Genomic DNA, 20,063 nt, shown 5'->3' on the forward strand with positions numbered 1-20,063 from the left:
CGCCTCCTCCCCTCCGGTCACCAGGGCGCCCGCGATGCTATCGCAGCGCAGTAGTAGTGATCTATGGGCGCGTAGACTTGATCTATGGGAATCTCTTGGTTCAACAGCTTCCTCTCCGCCACCACCTGGCTTAGCACTGCCATAGCCTGTCGCCTTTGCGCCATCGTCAGGTATATATCGCGCGGCACTGCCGGGAGATAGCGCATCCTAGCCTTTGTCCCGCATCCCTTTGTTGACGCGCAGCCTTTGTCCATCCGACGCGTACTTAAGCCTCAGCGCTAAAGCACAAAGCATCGTTCGCAGCTTCCCCCACATCCTATCGCAAGCCAGTTCACCATGTCCCTCCTCGACAAGATCGGCGACGCGCTCGGCGGCGAGCACCACCAAGAGAGCCGCGGCCACAATCAGCACAGTGGCGAGCCCCTCGCGCCCGTCCCCCCTCCCGTCACCGAACAGGTCTCCCCACCCGTCCCTGCCACCGAGTCTCACACCCATCACCACGGAGGCCTCCTCGACAAGCTCAGCGGGGCGATCAGTGGCCAGAAGGAAGAGCCCCAACCCGCCGCGCCACCCCCTCCCCCGCCCGTCCCGCCCAAGGAGCAGTCGTTCTTCGAGAAGATCGGGGACAAGCTGTCCGGGAAGGAAGAGGAGCCCGTCGCGCCGCCCCCGCCGCCTCCCGTGCCCGAGAAGAAGGAGCCGGAGGGGTTGTTGGGGAAGATCAGCGGCGCGTTCGGACACAAGGAGGAGGAACATCAGCAGCCTGCGGCCCCGCCGCCCCCGCCTCCGGAGAAGCACGAGCCGGAGGGCCTGCTGGGGAAGGTGTCGAGCGTGTTTGGAGGGAAGGAGGGGGAGGAGCATCAGGCGCACTCCACGCAGACCGCAGAAACTCACGAGCATTCCCACCACTCCCACCACGCCGAATCCGCGCCGCCCGCCCCCGAGAAGCACGACGGCCTCCTCGACAAGCTCAGCGCGCTCGGCCTGAAGGACGAGCCCGCGCCGCCGCCACCCCCCGCCAAGCCCGAGGGCGTGCTCGATAAGGTGAAGAGCGCGCTCGGTCACGAGGAGCCTGCGCCACCTCCGAAGGAGGAGGGCGTGCTGGACAAGGTGAAGAGCGCGCTGGGGCACGAGAAGGAGCCGGAGAAGCCGAAGACGTTTGGGGACAAGGTGAACGAGGCGTTCGGCGGCGGGCACAAGGGGGAGCAGAAGGAGGATGGGCTGGATAAGGGTGAGCTACGGATCCATTGTTAGTCGGGGTACAAGGCACTTACGGCATACTTTCAGCCGTCGACTTCGTGCAGGAGCATGTGCTGAAGCAGGGCGACCAGAAGAACGAGTCGGCGTGGGAGCAGGCGAAGGACGAGCAGATCAGCGACACGATCCGCAAGACGTACAAGAACGCGACTGGGCATGAATTCTTCGTCAAGGACAAGGAGTAGAGGAGAGCGCTAGCACAGACTACGAATGTACAATTACTACTGTATACCCAAGACTCGAATATGTTGCCAGTTGTGGGTCCAACCCGCCATCAATTAGCACAGCCACCGGTGTAGCGCGCCTTGACTGCGAATTTTGCCGAGCGCGACTGTCAACGGTCTCCAGGATGCAGGCGCTACCGCGGGGCCCCCTCGCGCACTGCGCCGCGCGCCGCTTCAGCACGTCCGCCGTCGCGCGCGTCCGCCTCCCCCACATCGGCCGCGAGCCGCTCCTCTGGAAGGACCCCGTCAAGCTCACGCCCACGCCCGAGTCCATCCTCGTCGAGGGCCCGCTCGGCCGCACCGCTGTCCCGCTCAAGCCGTACATCACCCTGCACTTCCCGGACGCGCATCAGCTGCAGATCGGCGTGAAGGACATGGGCGAGCGCGAGCAGCGCATGATGTGGGGCACGACGCGCACGCTCATCGCGAACGCCATCGTCGGCATGACGGAGGGGTACTCGGTGCCGCTCTACCTCGTCGGCGTCGGGTTCAGGGCGAACCTGGAGGACGACCCGCGTGGGACGCTGGACGGCGGGAGCGGGAAGCGGCTGCACATGAAGCTCGGGTACACGCACTCTGTCTACGTGCCGATTCCGCCGTACATGAAGGCGGAGGTGCCGAGCGCGACGAAGATCTCGCTGTTCTGCACGGACAAGCAGTTGCTCGGGGAGTTTGCGCGCAAGATAAAGAGCTTGCGGATGCCGGAGCCGTACAAGGGGAAGGTGAGTGGCGACGTCGCATACATTCCGGGCGTGTGCTAACGAGAGTGCAGGGCATTTTCATCGGCAAGGAGACCATCCGCCTAAAAAGTGCGAAGAAGAGGTAGTCGAGCGCACGCACTCCTGCCGTCGAGCTCGAGCGTCGCAACCTCGTGCTCCCACCTGCTCCTATCCTCTTTTTCTGCCCCTCTATCCTCACCGACCTATGTCGCTGGCATGCGGCACGTAGAGCACCTCCCGCATACTCATACACCGGCGTCCAACCACTACATCCTCGTAATGCTTTCGATCTTGCTGCAATCCACAAGCACCATATACATCACTGCTCTGCCAAACTCATTGTGATATTGCCCCTGTTCTTTAAGCATATAGCCCGGTGCGTATAGTTGTGTGCAGGTTACGGTGTCTTCTGCCAGCTGTTTGCTCCTCGCTACCTCCCCTCGCCACCGCGTTCACCTCTTCGCCTTGATCATCCCGGACATGATGTCGAAACTGTTGCCGTCCGGCTGCAGGTCGATAAACTGCCCCTCAGAACCTCCCCTGGACGAGCCCGCCCCATAACGTCCTCCTATCCCACCTCCACTCTCCGGCATCGCCCTCAGTAGCCCGTGTTCCGTGATGCCGACGATTCTAGCTCGCAGCGGCGGGTCGACAGTGGTGATCGTGACGAGCTGGTCGCTGAGGGTGGCGTTAGCGTGAGGTGAGGGCGGGGAAGAAGATACCAGGAAGTCTGCGCGCATATATGCTGGTCACATGCAAGTCCTCTTGTGCGCGTTCACGCAGCCCGGGTGTAGGGACAACGAAACGCCAACTACTCACGAATGCAGCCACCTCGCCAAATAGCGGTCCAAGAAGGGCTCGAACGACCCGCCTCCAGCGACGAACTGGGTCCACATAACGTCGAAGCGGGCGAGGATGGTCGCCGCGGTGCGTTCGAGGGTAGGTGGCGCAATGTCTTTGGTGGGGGGAATGGTTCTGTGTGAGTCCGACTAGGCGTCTGGGGTGTGTAGGTGTACTTACTCGAGTCCGGCAACAGCTGCGCCAGCGACGGGATCGGGGGCGCGTTCAGAACGTTGAGGCCGCTCCCGATGATGACATCCGCGTTCGGCCCATTGAAGCCCGTGTTCACGAGGATGCCGCCGATCTTCTTCGTCTGCTTCTGTCCCCTGTCGTCGTCCCCGACCTCCGCGTAGACGTCGTTGGGCCATTTGATGCGGACCTTCGAGAAGGATCGTGTCCGGTAGGATGAGGGTATGAGGATATGAGTGACATTGGCAGGACGAGGATATCAGTGACATTGGCAGGATGAGGATGCCAGTGACATTGGCAGGATGAGGATATGAGTGACGTTGGCACTACAGCAACACATCGCTCTACTGACCTTGCGTCCGTGTCTGCCTAGCACGCCCTCTTCCTCGCACGCCTCGGCGACAGCGAGGGCGAAGAGGTACTGCACGAAGACGAGTTTCTGGGCGGGGAGCTGGGGGGTTGCGTCAATTCGACCGTCTTTGCACGCTTGTTTTTCCTCATCAAGGCGAAGTTGTCGAAGAGGAAAGCCATTAAGCAAGTGGAGATGAAAGCCCTCCAGGAAATGGAGACGAAAGCCCATCGAGGAAATGGAGATGAAAGCCCATCGAGAAAATCGAGACGAAAGCCCATCAAGGAACTCGAGTCCGACAGCGACGTGGTCAATAACGCACCTTACTTAATGGCACCCTTAACAACACCGAGAACTGCAGGCACCCCGCGGGCGAGAGCCAGACGTTGCCGCCGCGCCCGCGGCCGGAGAGCTGCGCGTAGGCGAGCGAGACGATGGGCGGGGGGAGCGCCCAGCGGAAGGTGGGGTTTCTGGGGGTGGGGGTCAGCGACTTTTGGGCGAGGGGCAATGCGTCTGGAGCGAATGAAATGGGGGGGATATGGTAGAACTTAAAAAATAGTGCACCTCTCAAGCAGCGTCTGCGTGCTGGTCACTGCCTCGCCGTAGATGAGCGCGTCGCCGAGGGGCCACGGGGATACACCTGGGAACGTCGACTGTGAATTCAGATCACAAATCCGGGGTGCACAAGGAAGCCCTCACCATTGTCGCCCCCAGCCCTTCCCCTCGCCACCTCGAGCGCCTCATAATACGCTTTCAAGTCGAAATTCGGAGTCAGTTCGCGCGACGGGAGCGCCCCGTCGGGGCACAGGACGATGTGTCGGTGCGAGGCTTTCTTTTCCTGACTGTCTTGATCACTCTTGAGCTCCGTATCCGCTCCGTGGCTGTCCTGCGCCGCATTCACCGCATCCCCCGCGCCCGCGAGCGGCCAGAAGTAGAACGTGTCCTCCGAGTCTTCCCAGACGGACAGCTGAGAGGCGAGGGTGTCCACAGTCTGGTCTTCCGCGTCTTTGCTCGTCTCAGCGGGTGCGCCTCGATGAGCAATGAAATCACACACCTTTACAATGCGCGGCGCCCTTGCCTTGTTCTTCGGCCTGCGCGACCGCCAGCGAGCGCGTGATTCTACTTATAACACCCGCCGTCCCCGGGTTCGCGGTCAGAAACTGGGGCTGGGGGCGCGGGAGAGTGATAGCGGCGGGCGAGTCTGGGAGTCGGAGCCCGAGGCTGGCAAGGACGGGGTGGAGGAGGGAGACGTGGGGTGAGGGTGTGGTAGAGTCGGATGACGACGACTGTGTAGATGCTGATGGAATGGCAGGCGGTCTTGATGGACTTCCTAGGTCAGGCGCAACCACGGCGACTCGCCCCGCGCCAACGGGGAGTTGGATGGCTGCAGCGCAGGCGTCCTCCGAAGGTGCGGAGCGAGCGTCTGCTGAGGCAGGTGCAGCGTACCGCAACACTACCTGTACTCCTGCCTCGCCCGCAAATCCCGCGAGCGTGTTATTTGGGTCCAGTGGGACGCCGCGGACGACATTGCCGGCTAGGTCTTCGACATCGGCGGTAGGGTCCGCACTAGCATCCTGCCGCGCTGCGCTATCGAAGCGCAGGTACCTCCCCGGCCTTGAATAAAACTGCAGCACGGGGTCCACGCCGCTCGCCGCGGTGGGCGACAGCGTGGCGCCGGCGGAGAGTCCGAGGAAGGCGCCGCCGTTCTGGACGTAGGACTGGATGGCGGAAATTGCCTGTAAAATGGTAAACGACCGGATATTAGTCTCAATAGGGCGCAAAAGTTAGGCAGTGAGATTGTGCCGTGGAAATAGGAGGACTGGTCGTCTTGCTGCAGGAAAACAATGTCAGACTCACCTTCCCTCCACTCAGCTCCCCTGGTCTCGGTACGACAAGCAGGGCGCAGTTGACATGCCAGGGTTGGCCAGCGAGGGCCTGGGCAGACACAGGTTGTACAGCGTAGTGAGGTAGCAGGGCGCTACGTAGAAGCGAGAGAGCAGGAGAGTCTGGCGCGCCGTAGACGAGGACGTTCATGGCGTCGAGGTACAGGAGAAGGGAGGTTGTTGGCAAAATTCGAGTCCGATATAAATTTATGTACGACGGCTTTGAAAGTCGTAGGTAGCGCGGAAGAGAGCTGTGACGGAGTCTGATAGAGGTAATGGTGCCGGTTTTGCGGGACTTGGTCGATGGTCCGGCTGAGGAGTAAGCGCAGACAATGTGAGCAGCCCACTTAATGGATCGATCTTGCAGATGAACGTCTTGCAAGCTTTGAGTGCGTCGGCTATATACGTCTGTTCATCACCGTGGTCTGCACAAAACGTATGCGATTTACACTCACCCGCGCCGCTGCTCTACCTGAACGGCCGACTGAGGAGTCACGCTGAGCGAGGGGATCGTGGGAGACCCATTGTGTCACGGGGTGTCACGAGCTCGGAAGTTCAACAGGGGTAGAATCCCACGATGTGGTAAGCCGTTTTCACTGCCCTTATCGAGGCTAAATTTACTAGTGGTTACGACGGAAGGGCTGTTCTTACCTTCTCGCATACACAAGACAGATTTTGCGACACCGTGGTCTATACCCTTGACACGCTGGCAGTAGCATCTGAGATACGTCGCTCACTTCAAACGCCTTCTCATCTTTATTCGCGCCTTGGAAGGTGCAATCGGTACCAACTGACAGTCCTGTATCTGGTTCCGTGATACTGACAACCTACACCTGGCTGGGTCCAGGCAGGCTAACCCTTGTACACCTCAACCACAGCGCGGCAACAAGCTGCAACCAAAGTCCATCGATTCACCAGAATAATCGACCGCGACACGACGGCCGCGGCGGATACCTAGGATATACGTATATAGGCCAAGAAACGAGATACGAGGGGATAGGGGGAGGGAAGCAGGAAGGACACGAGCGAGTGGGCATAGTACGAAGTACTACAAGTCCATAGAGGAAGCCTGGGTTACGAGAAGCTCCATACGTGAGATATGGAAGTACGAGACCCGATGCTTCTCGAGTCTAGGCATATCGGCATGGGTACGTGCGCGATACGTGTCCAAGTCAGAGTCCACCGCACAACGTCCGAGATACAAACGACACGAAGCGCGCTGTCTATCTGTCAACGCCCTCTTGACACGCAATCACCGACCGCTAGGAGTCAGCAATATGCACCAAATGTCACCGCTTTACGCGAGCATGGCGCCGACGAAGGCGAGGGCACCCGCGAGGCCGGCGGCACCGAAGGAGGTTGCGTCGGCGGCGTTGGAGTTAGTGGCCGACGCGGCAGAGCCGGAGGTGGTCGTCGCGGCGCCGTTGTGCTCAGAGGCGGTCGGCGGGATGGTCGCAGTGCCGGCGCTCGTTGCGGAGCTGGAAGAGGATCGGGTGTCAGCGATGTTCGATGAAGGAAGTGGCAGAAATGGTAGTAGAGGCGAAGGTGGAGAAGGCGGCGATAGTGAGGGGGATACTCACGTCTTCGAGCCCGTCGAGCTCACGCTCGAAGAGGAGGACGAGCTGGACGAGGTGTCCTCCTTGATGTCGAACTCATCGGACTGCGCGAGGATGGTGTTCAGCTCCGTCGTGTTCTTGACAAAGTTCACGCGGAAGGAGCCGCCCGAGGGCCAGCCGCCGCTGGGCGCGTTGACGGTCGTCTCGCCAAGCGAGGAGTCGACCTCAGCCGCGAGCATCTGGTTGTTGTCCGGCATCACCGAGCGGTCCTGCATGCAAGTGAGTGTGTGAACATAGTGGAAAGGTATGAAGGACGTACGGTGTTGGTCAACAGGATCGTGAACGAGGTCGGGTCTGTGTCGACAGCCTGCCACTTGACGCTGCTCCCTCGTCAGAACGTGTATGAGTGTCGACGAGGCACCACTCACGTCTGTCCACCCTTGTTCGTCCAGCTCTGCGAGGAGTTGGGCTCCGTGATGGTGATCGCAGAGACGGCGGCGGCGAGCGCGAGGAGGATGGTGGCGGCGTACATCTCGGCGTGAAGTGGGGAGTGTAGGTGGATGTGAGAAGGAGGTAGAGGGCGGGAGAGAAAAGACTGGAGGGCGCGAGCGAGCGGTTGAGGCCTAAATGGACGCAGGAAGCAAGGAGCGAAAAGCGGCTGTGCGTTGCCGCCGCTCGCCCGCCGGACACACGATCGGGGCCAGAATGCGGCCCCTGTAAAGTCCTAAATTGCATGCTATCCGACGAACTTTCGCGCCCTGCCCCGCTCAAGGCTCGAATTGACGTCGCGCAGCACTTCAAGGCCGCCTATTCGTCGACGCCTGCAGGTCTAGCGACTGTTTACCGTGTATCTACTAACGTAGGACGCCCTCTAGCCCTGCCAGCTCTCGACGGCGAAAACTTCGAAACGGGGAGGCTACCCCGACGGCCGGCCTCGAACCTGACGGGGGTCCGGGGGCGCAAAATGGGCGGAGATCAGTGACCGTGGCAACGTTGCCCGCGTCGGTGCCTGAGCGAATCGCGTGAGAAGTTGAACTTCATTTTGTGGCAATCGTGAAGTTGGGAGCGCCTGGGGTTGCGACAGTGAGCGAGCTCGCACGGTGTACCGCATTACTGTCTACGAAGCGCCCACATCTCCGAGCGCCAGCCGAAGACGGCGAGCCCAGCAGCCCCCGTGAAGCAGGTGCCCGTATAGAGGATCATGCTTTCGAATCTTCCACCACCGACCGCGAACCCCGTAGCTCCCTTCACTAGATGAGAGCCCATACCAGTCAGCGCCGTTGCGATTGGCGTCGACAGTACATTCCCAATACCGCGGCCTAGGGAGATGTACCCGAAGAGGGTTGTGGAATTTGTCGGGTCTTCCTCTGTGACAAGGTCAATAAGTGCTGGGCTTGTATGATCATGTACATCACTTACTTGCGTACATCCGGGCAAACGAGAGGAACAGGCTGCTAAAGCTGCCCGCTACAATGCCATAGGCAATCCCGAACGCGATTAGGCCAGCGAACGTATTGCCAAGGACGCCCCAGAGAACAAAGGTGGCGAGGGCAGTGGCAACTAAGGAGCTCAATGCGAGGAGCCAGGCATTGAAGTGGTCAGAGAGATACCCCATGACCATGCCGCCAACAACAGAAGCACCTGAGTGGCGCTGATGTCAGTGTCGCTCGATGCTGCTCGAGAATGAGGATACCCTCACCATTCAGCGCAGCCAAGACAGCAGCAGAGTGGAGTGAATCCAGTGACAGATCGCTCGCGAATGCTGTGGATTCCGATCAGTCTTCCCACCTCCCGCCAGTACCAGACGCACACTCACTAGGCAACCACACAATCGGCATAAAGTACGCAAAGCCCTGAATCAAATTCACCACCGTATACAGCCAGAACGACGGATTTCTCAGCCAGTCGCGTTTGCTCGACCGCGGCGCGGGGCCATACACCCTCGCAGGGAGGCGGCCCTTGATGTAAGGTAAGACGGGCAGCAGCATCGCGGCCATGGCTACAGCGAAATAGCGCAGTGTCTTGGGCGCGCCGTACCGGGCGATGATGCGCGGGAAGGCGAGGGGGAGGATGAGCCCGCCCGCGGCGGTGCCGGCGAACATGATGCCGGTCGCGGTCCCGCGCAGGCGGACGAACCACTCGTTCATGTAGAAGATGGTGGGGAAGTAGAGCAGGCCTGCAGGGTGTGTGGTTATTGAGAGTGTTTGTGGTAAGCCAGGGACGCCACGTACTGCCACCGATGGCATAGATGACGCCCTGGAGGGCGAAGAGGGCGGGGATCTGTGAGCAGGTCAGTTAAGTATTTCTGATGCTGTCCGTGGTCGAGCGGTCGCACCTGCGTCGTGAAGCTGGCGCCGAATAGACTACTTGCGCAAAGCGTTGCCCCAATCCATACAGCCGGACGACGGACGCGGGGATACTTGACGATGACAGGATAGACAACTGCACCTGGCATGGTTGTAAGCTTCATTTCCCTATCCTGTATAGCACTCCTCCACTTACCAGCACAGTACATGATACCCGAAGAGACCGTGCCAATCAAGGGCAGCAACGAAGCTGCGTTTTGCTGCGATGTGTACGTCGGATCGCTCAGATAGCCTGTTTCGACGGTGAGTTTCAACGCTGCAAAGTACGGAAAACAACCACTGGATACATACTCTCGAGAAAGACTCCATATGCAAATGGAAAGCTCCAAAGAATGGCCTCAACGACGAAAGCTGCCAGAAGCTATCGATTGTCAGCATGGATTTTGTAGGTGGCCTATTCGCCAGTGAGGACACTCACGAAAAACCAGGCCTGAGTTCCCTTGTCCGCAGGTGGAAAAGCAGATTCATGCCCTTCGTGATCGGTAGTATCCAGATCTGCAAAAGAGGATGTACCGGATGAAAGGACCCGCGACGCTGAGGACGAAGGGATGGCGTCTTCGATGCAGGCAGCCCCCTCCCCATGCCGGAAAGCAACACCATCCTCAAGCTCAATTGTGTCAGCAGGAAACGCCATGCGTTTAGTGAGGGGGGTTCCGGTTAGCTTTTGAAGCCTCTAGCTATCGATGGCAAAAAGAGAGCACGCCCAGAAATGAGTCAGCTGTCGCGTCATGAAATTTCTCCATGTTGATTTTTTATGTCATCGTAGGCGCGGGCTTTGTGTCGCACTGTCTGCGACGGATCAAGTCTATACATGGCCAGTAGGAATAATGACGGCTGCTCGGCGTGCGAGAGCATGCACCACGTCAAGCTTTCAAGAGTTGAGGAGGACGAGCTTGAAAGCGTCGATCAGCTCCGCTGTCGGCATTCTCCGATATCGTCACGTGCTGGACCCACAATGCACGTTGCCACAAAAGGGAAGAGTTTCAATGGACAGGCTGACGTTCATAATACAACTATCAATCGCCCCGCGAGGAAGGAGAATATCAGTTATCAGGACCTCGAGCCTCTATGATACAACATTCGTAGCTTCGTAAGTACAATTGCATGTCCTTCGTCTCCTCGTTCGTTGGCGATTTGTACACATCCTTCCATTCTCTCGATCGTTTCCTTTTTCAGTATTCATACCATCGTGACCTTGTTTCGTCATTATTTCGTCCGCCCGCCATCTGTCATCTTTCTCATGTCCGCCATCGCCGGCGCGGGCGCCTAGGTTGACAACTCCTGCCTGATGTTGCGCCAGAACTCGCACCTCTTCCTCAGACCCCACGAGATCTTCTCTGTCTTGATAATCTCTGTGTTGAGTAGCAGCCGCGTGTCACGGGCGAAGCGATGCTTGTTGGACTGTCGATTGTCGTCAGCTTCTTCTCCACGACATTCACCATTCGGCATCCGCTATCCACCCGACAAGAACAATGAAACAGAAAGTAGACAGGCCACTCACCACCCACGCTGCCACGCCCTCCGCTTCAGGCTTTCCCTTCGTAGCAAATGACGTCCAGTACTGCCGCATCGCCTCCCAGAGCGGGAAGCTCGATAGGCTCGGATCGCTTGGGTCTGCAACGCTACCAGATCCATGGAACGCGACGAGCTCGGCAGCGTGCGTGGAGCCGACGATGGGGTTGTCATACCTAGAGACGTAGATGCATTCAGCGACTGACATACACAGGGGCAAACGAACGGCCGGCCAACCGAAGCCTACTCACCGATATTGATACACCTCCCTTCCAAACTCCCCAGCCAGCACGGCAGGACAGATGTACCGGGCCTCGCCGTACATCTGCTCCCCCTGCGTTCCAAAAGACCCATTATAGTCGGACAGCGGGTACCAACCCAAGGCTTTTGCGAACGACGTCTTCGTCAACCCGGGGTATTGACCCCGTAGAAACTCGTATACGGTTTCCTCCGTTGCGTTCGGCATCGAGGTGTTTGCCCAGGGCGCGGGAAGGCCGGCGGACCAGCCGGCGCCTTCGTGGGTGTTGGACCTGAGGGAAGAAGGTTAGCTATCCGATCCTGAATGGTAAGCTCGCCCAAGCGATAGGTGGGGCTCGTAGCCCCAGGTCCAAACAGAAAGGGGCTGATTTGGCTACTCACCCAACCAACAGCGGCACATCCGCCACCTTGCCCTCCTCGAAAGCATCCACGATATGATTCGTCAAGAACTTCCCATCCAGACACGGCCCAAACGCGTACTCGGTCGCGGGGTGCAGCGCGAGGACTCGCGGGCTCGCGGCGGCCAGGGTACCAACGTCAGCTGCGCGCAGGCAGGAGAGGATGTCGGTGGAGGTATCGCAACCCCTGTCAAAGTTTAGTAGAGTTTTCTACCATCAGGGCTGACGGAGTTGATACTGGACGAGGAAAAACGATACTCACGCTTCCGTCGCCACCTCCTTCAACAAGTTCTCCTCGTAATCGCTCGTGCACTCGAACAATGGCCCGAGCGATGGGCTGTCTGCGATGGCACGGTTATAGAGGTCCTCGTTGTCGCCGTCCTTTGCAATGAGCTGGAAGGAGGCGTGAGCTTCGCGGTCGCTGGATAAAATGGAGAGGATCTTCGAACGCTCACCTGGTAATATATCCCCGCACCTCCCGCCGACTCGCCGAAGATTGTCACCTGGCTATGCGAAGGTGAGCTCAGCAACGTCCAACAAAGGATTCTTGCACAGACGACTCACTTCGGATCCCCACCAAGCGCACTGATATACCTCTTCACCCACTTGAGCGCAGCGCGCTGGTCGAGCAGGCCAGCGTTCAAATCCCCGGAATCAGCGACGGATTGGCCGGCTAGGAGGTCTCGTCAGTCGCATTGCAAAGGAGTGCGCCATTCAAACACGCAGAGCGACGCGGTAAGAAAAGGAAAACAGGCTTCGAGACGCACCCAAATACCCAAAAAGCCCCAGCCGGTATTGCAAGGTGACGAAGATGAGAGGCTCGGGCGAGCTATGTAGGAGGTAATCCGGTGGCTGGTCAGCGTTTCCGGTTTGGAAGCCGCCACCTGAGGGTAAAGCGTCAGGTGCCGAACCATAAGTAGCGACGATGGATGGACGATGATGGGAGGCGGTGCAGAGAAACGAGATGAGAGGGTGAACATCGAGACGCACCATGAATCCAGACCAGCACTGGAAGCTTACTGTCCGCGTTATTGTTCGCAGGAACATTGACGTTCAAGAAAAGGCAGTCTTCAGAGGCGCCCTCCGTTGTATTGCTCGAGGCTTGAAGGCAAGAAGGGGGATACTAGGCAGGGTCAGCATCACTGACGGATATCAAAGTCAATAGCCATAGACAATGTACACACCTCGGTCGCATTCACTTGCCCCAAATTCATCTGTGGAGGCGACACTGGCGCGCGGAAGCGCAGATCGCCGGTGGGCGGCTCCGCATAGCGTATCCCTCGGAAGTAGGTGATGCTGCTGTCATTACTGGGGAGGCCGGTGAAGGTGCCATCTACGAGGGTCAGATTTGCATTGTGAACTAGCACGAAGAGACAGATGGTACCGAAGACGCGGTGATCACTTACAGTCTAGAGTAACAACGTTACCGGTGATCTGCGCACCGGTGAGGGCTATCCCCCAAGCAAAGGTCGTGATCGTCGTTAGTAGTCGCATACTCCTGGTCGTCTATTCCTGTAAGAGTCGGCTGTTCGTAAAAGGGTGGAAATCTCTCGGAGCCGGCGCGTCAAATAGCACAGCGCGCTTTTAAACGGCTTATAAGGCGCTCTGGGCAGGCACACGTGCCCATCGCGGATGGAAATGCAGCTGAGGATGTGTTATCAGCGATGCGGAAGACGTCTTTGCTTGGGCTGCGTGCCTGGACGAGCAAGTGGCCGGAGGCCATAGGTCATCCCGCACTGGAGCAAGATGTCGTCAATCGCATTCATCGGCGGGAGGAGAGCAGTCGAGATGTCGATGAGATTGTGGCTCATGTGAGGGAAGAGTCGGCTTTTGGGGCGCCGGAAGAGAGGCGAGGGTACAGGGAGGATGGATTTAGATCTGCATTAGACGCTCTGAAGGGGACCCAAAAGGGAACAAAAGGCGCGTAAACTGCAGGGTATTCAGGGATATTCATCCCCTCGAATGAGCCACGCTAGGGCTTCCTTCGCAGAGAAAGACGGAAGGATTCTGGATTCGCTAAAGCGGGATGCTGTGCCTCGTCTTTGCGGCCTTGCTGCTCCTCGGACCGACGGCTGGTCAGATGGTCTTGCGGGTTGGTCATCGTCGGTAGCGCCAGTCCAGACGTTGCCGAAGGCTCAAAAGTATATGCAGATACTAGATGTGTACACAGATAGCCAGCTGGGAGTATAGGGACCTTCCACAGTGGTGGAAAAGGAGATGAAGGACGATGATGGTCGCGGAGACGGAGTCGCACTCGGCAAAGCCCGAACCCGTCTCACGCTGCGGCATCTCGGCTCACCTGTGCTTGTCCTCCTCACCGTGTGTCACGACGTCCAGCAGCGCGCATTCACCTCAGGTTGCGCCGGTACCACCTGAAGCTGCACCATGTCTACGTGCCCTCCTTATGCGCCGTTCTTTGGCTTCGCGGGTGTCGCGTCCGCGGTGCGTGTACATGTTGCTCTTGGTCGAGCGCTCGCTGACGGTGTGCGGGGATGCAGATGATATTCAGCAGTGCGTGAAGTTCATGAATGGAAGGGAGGACGCGGTGTTAACAAAGCTATAGCTGTGGGTGCTGCATTTGGAACGTCGAAGGCCGGCATTGGCATCGCAGGATTGGGGACGTTCAAGCCTGAACTGATCATGAAGGTGCGCGTCCCTCTATGCGCGCTTGCGCCATTGCTGACAGGACCCCAGTCCCTAATTCCCGTTGTCATGTCCGGTATCATTGCCGTGTACGGTCTTGTTGTCTCTGTCTTGATAGCCGGCAACTGTACGCGCCTACCTCCCGCTAGCTTCCTCCTACTCACCTGTGCGCAGTGAAATACGACTCTTACTCCCTCTTCGCCGGCTTCGTCCACCTTGGTGCAGGTCTAGCTTGCGGCCTTACGGGACTTGCGGCAGGATACGCGATCGGGATCGTCGGCGACTCCTGCGTGCGCGCATTCGTGCACGAGCAGAAGGTGTTCGTCTCCATGGTCCTCATTCTCATCTTTGCCGAGGTGTTGGGTTTGTACGGGTGCGTCGTCCTTTCCTCCCCCGCCGCATCCGATTGCGCTAAACTCCCCCTTTCAGTCTGATCGTAGCTCTAATCATGAACACGCGGGCAGACGCCGGGGACATCTCCTGCTCGTAGTCCGTGTATCTGTTGCTATTATAGTTCGTCAAGGACAATGTGCTGATACCCCGCTGCGGAACAAGTCACACATACTCGCTGGGCTACTCTATAAGCATTGCAAGATGCGCCTTCCTGCTTCGCCCCCGGCTCCGGCGGAGTGGGGTCCTCCGCCTACATATTTCCGCTCTAGCGGCAGCGCCCTTGTCCTTCTTGCGGTCGTGCGCGACCCACTGCTCCATTATCACCCTCGGCTTCTTCTACTACGAAGACCCAAGAGGGTCTTCACCGGAGTCGCACTTTGCGCGTAGCCGAGGACCTTCGCATCTAGCGGGGCTGGCCTGGCTTCCGCGGCGTTATCCCACTATCAAACCGCCTGGGAGACCCGCCAGACATACGTGGGCATCCCGCAGCGGCGGTTTGGGCCTTGTTTAGTGAGTGAGATGATCCCAAACGTGGGTCGGATCATCCTTATGGTCGTCTTTACTGACTTCTGTGTGTCCCTTGCGACTCGTGAACCGTTCATGGGCGCTGCTGCTATCCCTATCCTCAGCTGGTGCGCCTTTGAGGTGCCAAAAGAGTAGCGGTGGGATCTACTATATAAGCGCGAGAAGGTATGTGCTCTCTTCATTCGCATCTGCTCTATCCTGCGCTCCACCCCTCCATTCCTTCCTTGAAATGTCGTCCATGCGCTCCCTTACCTTTTTAGCCCTTTGTGCGCTCGCGAAGAGCGCGTATGGCGCACCTTCGAACGTCAGCAGCACAGACCGCGCCACTTACAGCGTCTACAAGAATTTATCCGGCCAGGCATTCCTCGACTTCTTCCATTAGTAAGTTTACACATTTCCGACTATCACGCCAGCTCACCTCGCCCAGCGAAGTACACCCTGCCGACAACCAAGGTGTTGCCAACTACGTCGACGGCCCCTCGAACGGCCTCACGTACGTCGACGGCAACGGCAAGGTTGTCGTAGCCGTCGAGACGACCAACAATGTGAACGGTCTGCGCAAGGCCGTGCGCATGGTCTCCAACGAGACCTTCAACCCATCTCAGAACCTGCTCTTCATCTTCGACGTGCAGCAGATGCCCGCCGCGTGCGGCACGTGGCCCGCGCTGTGGTTCACAGGCTCCAACTGGCCGTACGACGGGGAGATGGACGTGATCGAGGGCGTGAACAAGTACGTGCAGAACGTGATGAGCGTGCACACGGGCCCGGGGTGCTACTGGCCGGACTACACGATGGGCGCGCTCACGGACCTGACGGCGAACGAGCCGCAGGTGCACAGCTGCGACGCGACAGCGGACTACCAGTCGTGCGGGGGCACGCAGAAGAGCAAGACGAGCTTCGGGGAGGCGTTCAACAATGCGGGCGGCGGGGTGTTCACGCTGGAGTTCTTGCAGACGGGGATTGTGATGCACTTTTGGAATCGGAACGAGATTCCGCAGGGTGAGTTGGAGTGGCTCAAAGGCTTTGGCGGTTTGCGCTAATACGTGGATTAGACATCACTAACGGCAACCCGACGCCTTACACCTGGGGCAAAGAGACTTACTGGATCCCCCAAGACCAGTGCAACATTAGCGACCACTTCAAGAACCAGATGCTCGTCATAAACACCAACCTTGGTGGTATGTACTCTCTTCGTGCTCCTAGTCTCTTGAGATCCGGTCCTGGATCCTGGTGTTCAGACATGTCCGCATGCTCTGCCGCTTTCTCGACGCTTGTTCGCCAGCAAATAGGCACGATATTAACCTACTCTCGCAGGCTTCTTCCCAGAAGGCGTCTGGAACACAGACTACGCGGGCGGGCAGGTAAGCCGTCCGCCAGCGGAGATCCATCGCATCCGGGCGCTAACCCATCCTCTGCTACTTCAGACCCAATCCTGCAAGAAGCAGACCGGCGCGAACACGGCTAAGGACTACGTACTAAACAACGGTTGGGCCTTTGCGGATGCTGGCAAATGGGTGAGTGACCGTCTAGCTTGCTTTACGGCGTCCATCGCGTTCAGGTGGCGTCTATTGTGACCAGGCGGCGTCTACCACACGCAGGCGCCGCCTGAGGCCCCAAGCACTAGACATGGAGCTGACCGGCTTCTCATTAGGTCTTCAACAGCATCAAGATCTATCACTAGGCTCATCTGCTTTGAGGTTATCGCGCGATGATTGTGCTTATACCCATTGCGCTGGAGTACGTCGTTCGTTTGGAGGTGCTTCTGGCTATACCCTTCCTTTGTATCATTTATCGGGGTCTTAGGCTAACGGGTGATATCTATAGTGTCGGGCTACGTACTCAATAGAGTGATTGCTGCAAGCTACGCGCTAGATCGAGTGACAGAGGTTACTAAGTGCTAGCTGCTCTAATGCGTTTGTGGTCGAGAGAGATACGACAGACGTCGAAGTTCAAGACAATCTCGGCAAACATACGCCGACGATGGTGAGCCGTCATTCGTATGAATATGCTGGTTGCCGGGTTTCGTCGTGTACGCACTCTTGATTTGACCAATTGGCGTAACTGAACTATCCCTAGAAGATCTGTTGCGAGCGTCGAGAGGTCCTGCAAGTTCTGACCACCATGGGTCTTTGAGTCCAGATGTCGTTGTTGTACGCATCATGGTCGACGAAAACGCGCGCGTGCGTACCATGATGGCGTGAAGGCATTGGAAATCTAGCATTACCGCCGTCAGAGCCCCTCGTCTCACTCCATCTGTCTCTATACAGTGTCGCATCTGCTCTTCCTGATATCGTCTTGAGTTGCCTGGTCGCGCATCCGGGTGACCACCAGCAGCGACGCTAGCAATGCTCTGCCCTTTATATGCTGACCATCCAGCTGCAATTGTCCATACCATCCCAAGCACCACTTGTTCTATACAGTGAGTACGGGGCTCTCCCGCGAATATTCAGGACTCGATGCTCACCTTTTCAACAGCGCAATGAGGCTCCCCGTAATCCTGCTGTTCGTAGCTCTGGTTGGGACGAGCGCGGTGGCCGAGTCCCTCGAGCTTCGCGATGCAGAAGAGCAGGACGACCTCGTGAGATGCGAGTTCAGGCCCAAGCGATTCCAGAGTTATAACGCATGCAACCAGCAGTGAGCATTCTGTGGACTCATAGACGGAGTGGCAGGCACTCACCGACGCATAGTGACCGAGCGCATTGCCGTTTGGGCGGGGGAAACTGCAACTATAATTCCCTGACGAAGAGATGCAGCAATAACTCCCTGATGCGAGGGCGAAATGCACCGATAGCTTGTCTGCGCTGCTCATGCTACAAGAGGAAGTGAGATGGCACTGTTGGCTTAGAAGATACATTCCGTGACAGTATAGCATGGATCGCAGCTCGCGCGTTCTGTACTGGGCTGCTTCATGTTCTATGTGGGTGAAGTATGAAGCATCTTGGCCCGAAGCGCTCTTTGTACCTCTCGCTTTCACGGTCAATCAAGGCGGGAGTCAAGCCGGCCGATCTGTAAGGTGCGTCGTGCACGCTTCTGAGTGAAAGTCAAGACTCGGAGGCTTTTATATAAAAGAGGTCAGCTGACGAGACGCAGGAGACCTTCGCTGCCTCCACAACGGCACGCTGCGCCGCATGAGGCCTAGTTTGCGTTCGTCTGACCCTGAATCTGTCCAATCTCCGACCCGGCGAAGGCCGCGCTCTTTTATAAAGCTCGACCTACCCTCCCACCCCTTCCTCCCAACTTCCACGACGGACCCACGTCGTGGCGCAGTGCATGCGTCCTCACAGACGCGGTGCAGATTCTGGATCGATCCAGACTGACTTGTGTCAGTCTGACGACGCTGTGAAGCGTCGAGGATGGTCATAACCATCCTCTACTCTCACGATTCAGTGAGAGCCCCCGGACGCGAACGCGCCCGGGCCCGCCGCAACATGAGTTGCGCAAGGTCTTCCGATCTGCACTTTGGTGTACACCGTCGGCGCGTGCGCGCGCTAGGCGCTGGATTGAGGACACCGATCTACCGTCGATGTCACATGAGTCCAGCGGTGCTGGGCTTCCGGAAAGCTCGAATTTTTTTCCACTCTGCGGTACTGTATTATTCCTGCCAGATCGCACATAGCTTAGTAGATATGCCCGGTTAGCGCTGTATTGGATGGGTATAGTATGTACTCAATGCCACCTCGAGTTCGTGAATGCCAGGATGAGTCTATGTTCGGCCGATTGATAGTTCGACTTCTGGGCGTGCATGTGATCGTGAGATTTCGGTAATCGCCGGACGCCTCATTCCTCTTGTGCAAACACCGTCGGCAGACACTGGTGTTCTCCTCTGTCTTCGCGATTCCTACCTCTCCGTTTCCTCAAACACCCTATCTTCTGTAGCGCGATTCATTGGGCTCAGCGACGGCTCTCATCGATGTCCATTCAGTGCATCCATCGACTTGCAAGCACCTGGCCGTTCATCTCCGACGAAGTACTAGGATTTGGAAGCCTACATGGTGCGACGCATGACCTTACGACGCTCTCATTGGCCCACACGCTGAATTGCTTTACGGGAGAACATCTACAAATCACGATGTTGCGGCGCTTGGCTGAGATCCAGCTTGACCCCAATGTGGCCACAATTCGATCGGATAAGCCCGCACGCCGTATATAAGGGATCGCGCGGACGCAGGAGCTCCTCAAAACCACGACGCCTCCGCGTTGTGGCCCAGTGTGCGCGTTCTAACGAACGCGGTGCGGATACATGGACGACGGATCGCTTCTCCAAACCTGGCAGGGTTTGGAATGGCGATGCACCCATGAGAGGTCTTTTGATCACCTTGGGTGTCGTGCTCCTCGGAGCATCGAGGCTGCCAGTGGTCGAGAGTCCACTGTCGGTCCCAAGCTCGGCCTCTGGGCAACGTCCGAGGTCGAGTTTCCAGTCGTCCCATCTGCACTTAGCCGCACCCCGCCGGCGCGTTCTGTAGCGGACGCGCTGGGCGCTTGACAGGCGACCGCGCTCTACGACGGCGGGATATCCCAGCTGCCTTGTGTCTGGCGCGCAACGCAGGGTACTGGCGCCGCGCTAAGTCACTGGAATCCTTTGACGAGGCCAGGCGATCGCGCGCTGCGCGCGCGGTGGATGCCATGTCGTATCGGAAGATGAGCTACGGATGCCACGTTTAGCGGTCCTGAGTATTCCGGGAAAGCTCGAATTTTTCGCTCAGACCTGTCTATGCTTTGCACTCTAGGTGCTTCGCTCGTCATAGATCTGATAGCTACTAGTAGATGTATCTCATTGCTTCTTGCAGCTGTATTTCCTGAATATCGACTAGCGTCCTAAGTCTGCCTACAGTCGTACCAATCTCAACATTGACCCTCATAATGATCATGACCTGTCGATGAGTCGCCGGTTTCGAACTCGAGCGTCGGCCCGCTGCCCCGCCGTCTGCAGAAAACACGTTCGTGCGTACTTGCC

General features: G+C 58.0%; 12 protein-coding genes across 12 annotated transcripts; 7 read left to right on the plus strand and 5 right to left on the minus strand.

The window, feature by feature from the left end:
* Window positions 1-1,155: 1,155 nt before the first annotated feature.
* SCHCODRAFT_02493875 (uncharacterized protein) lies at window positions 1,156-1,439 on the plus strand (the record flags this gene model as incomplete). The annotated part of the gene is made up of 2 exons (XM_003033759.1): window positions 1,156-1,228; window positions 1,285-1,439. Coding segments are annotated over 2 exons (228 nt in total), but the record flags the coding sequence as incomplete, so codon positions are not given.
* A 95-nt stretch (window positions 1,440-1,534) lies between these two features.
* Window positions 1,535-2,536, plus strand: SCHCODRAFT_02614970 (mitochondrial 54S ribosomal protein YmL16). The gene is made up of 2 exons (XM_003033760.3): window positions 1,535-2,200; window positions 2,251-2,536. Exons 1-2 carry the CDS (start codon window positions 1,604-1,606, stop codon window positions 2,302-2,304), a joined length of 651 nt encoding a protein of 216 aa, XP_003033806.2. The 5' UTR covers window positions 1,535-1,603; the 3' UTR covers window positions 2,305-2,536.
* A 113-nt stretch (window positions 2,537-2,649) lies between these two features.
* Window positions 2,650-5,609, minus strand: SCHCODRAFT_02597546 (class II aaRS and biotin synthetase; the record flags this gene model as incomplete). Its single annotated transcript, XM_003034339.2, has 9 exons — window positions 2,650-2,875; window positions 3,017-3,152; window positions 3,218-3,416; window positions 3,579-3,677; window positions 3,898-4,045; window positions 4,140-4,215; window positions 4,275-4,604; window positions 4,630-5,311; window positions 5,433-5,609. The coding sequence occupies 9 exons, from the start codon at window positions 5,607-5,609 to the stop codon at window positions 2,650-2,652; spliced, it is 2,073 nt and encodes a 690-aa protein (XP_003034385.1).
* A 931-nt stretch (window positions 5,610-6,540) lies between these two features.
* SCHCODRAFT_02614981 (uncharacterized protein) lies at window positions 6,541-7,659 on the minus strand. The gene is made up of 5 exons (XM_050344690.1): window positions 7,443-7,659; window positions 7,334-7,394; window positions 7,039-7,283; window positions 6,739-6,936; window positions 6,541-6,717 (listed from the first exon to the last, which is right to left on the minus strand). Exons 1-4 carry the CDS (start codon window positions 7,544-7,546, stop codon window positions 6,756-6,758), a joined length of 591 nt encoding a protein of 196 aa, XP_050201650.1. The 5' UTR covers window positions 7,547-7,659; the 3' UTR covers window positions 6,541-6,717; window positions 6,739-6,755.
* Window positions 7,660-8,124: 465 nt separating this feature from the next.
* SCHCODRAFT_02664286 (MFS general substrate transporter) lies at window positions 8,125-10,014 on the minus strand (the record flags this gene model as incomplete). The annotated part of the gene is made up of 9 exons (XM_003034341.2): window positions 8,125-8,381; window positions 8,434-8,655; window positions 8,714-8,776; window positions 8,831-9,190; window positions 9,246-9,294; window positions 9,350-9,462; window positions 9,517-9,612; window positions 9,672-9,741; window positions 9,799-10,014. The coding sequence occupies 9 exons, from the start codon at window positions 10,012-10,014 to the stop codon at window positions 8,125-8,127; spliced, it is 1,446 nt and encodes a 481-aa protein (XP_003034387.1).
* Window positions 10,015-10,343: 329 nt separating this feature from the next.
* On the minus strand, window positions 10,344-13,283 carry SCHCODRAFT_02614988 (alpha/beta-hydrolase). Its single transcript, XM_050344691.1, has 12 exons — window positions 13,245-13,283; window positions 12,955-13,192; window positions 12,733-12,881; window positions 12,539-12,671; window positions 12,316-12,432; window positions 12,113-12,221; window positions 12,004-12,055; window positions 11,811-11,941; window positions 11,532-11,735; window positions 11,144-11,422; window positions 10,882-11,068; window positions 10,344-10,781 (listed from the first exon to the last, which is right to left on the minus strand). The coding sequence occupies exons 2-12, from the start codon at window positions 13,040-13,042 to the stop codon at window positions 10,647-10,649; spliced, it is 1,584 nt and encodes a 527-aa protein (XP_050201651.1). The 5' UTR covers window positions 13,043-13,192; window positions 13,245-13,283; the 3' UTR covers window positions 10,344-10,646.
* A 572-nt stretch (window positions 13,284-13,855) lies between these two features.
* Window positions 13,856-14,809, plus strand: SCHCODRAFT_02614990 (V-type ATPase). Its single transcript, XM_050344692.1, has 6 exons — window positions 13,856-13,990; window positions 14,047-14,059; window positions 14,112-14,194; window positions 14,243-14,318; window positions 14,366-14,564; window positions 14,621-14,809. The coding sequence occupies exons 1-6, from the start codon at window positions 13,934-13,936 to the stop codon at window positions 14,679-14,681; spliced, it is 489 nt and encodes a 162-aa protein (XP_050201652.1). The 5' UTR covers window positions 13,856-13,933; the 3' UTR covers window positions 14,682-14,809.
* A 470-nt stretch (window positions 14,810-15,279) lies between these two features.
* SCHCODRAFT_02614994 (glycoside hydrolase family 16 protein) lies at window positions 15,280-17,004 on the plus strand. The gene is made up of 6 exons (XM_003033762.2): window positions 15,280-15,490; window positions 15,537-16,108; window positions 16,162-16,287; window positions 16,424-16,470; window positions 16,534-16,623; window positions 16,761-17,004. The coding sequence occupies exons 1-6, from the start codon at window positions 15,339-15,341 to the stop codon at window positions 16,788-16,790; spliced, it is 1,017 nt and encodes a 338-aa protein (XP_003033808.1). The 5' UTR covers window positions 15,280-15,338; the 3' UTR covers window positions 16,791-17,004.
* On the minus strand, window positions 16,947-17,571 carry SCHCODRAFT_02192438 (uncharacterized protein). Its single transcript, XM_050342027.1, has one exon. The coding sequence runs from the start codon at window positions 17,502-17,504 to the stop codon at window positions 17,016-17,018; it is 489 nt and encodes a 162-aa protein (XP_050201653.1). The 5' UTR covers window positions 17,505-17,571; the 3' UTR covers window positions 16,947-17,015.
* A 17-nt stretch (window positions 17,572-17,588) lies between these two features.
* SCHCODRAFT_02664290 (pri3a-like protein) lies at window positions 17,589-17,935 on the plus strand (the record flags this gene model as incomplete). The annotated part of the gene is made up of 2 exons (XM_003033763.2): window positions 17,589-17,743; window positions 17,797-17,935. The coding sequence occupies 2 exons, from the start codon at window positions 17,589-17,591 to the stop codon at window positions 17,933-17,935; spliced, it is 294 nt and encodes a 97-aa protein (XP_003033809.1).
* A 406-nt stretch (window positions 17,936-18,341) lies between these two features.
* On the plus strand, window positions 18,342-18,807 carry SCHCODRAFT_02614998 (uncharacterized protein). Its single transcript, XM_050344693.1, has one exon. It carries the CDS (start codon window positions 18,463-18,465, stop codon window positions 18,745-18,747), a length of 285 nt encoding a protein of 94 aa, XP_050201654.1. The 5' UTR covers window positions 18,342-18,462; the 3' UTR covers window positions 18,748-18,807.
* Window positions 18,808-19,068: 261 nt separating this feature from the next.
* SCHCODRAFT_02615005 (uncharacterized protein) lies at window positions 19,069-19,931 on the plus strand. The gene has a single exon (XM_003033764.2). The coding sequence runs from the start codon at window positions 19,350-19,352 to the stop codon at window positions 19,590-19,592; it is 243 nt and encodes an 80-aa protein (XP_003033810.1). The 5' UTR covers window positions 19,069-19,349; the 3' UTR covers window positions 19,593-19,931.
* Window positions 19,932-20,063: the final 132 nt, after the last annotated feature.

Source organism: Schizophyllum commune (genome assembly GCF_000143185.2).
Source record: "Schizophyllum commune H4-8 unplaced genomic scaffold SCHCOscaffold_3, whole genome shotgun sequence".
In the NCBI taxonomy this organism is placed as follows: Eukaryota; Fungi; Basidiomycota; class Agaricomycetes; order Agaricales; family Schizophyllaceae; genus Schizophyllum; species Schizophyllum commune.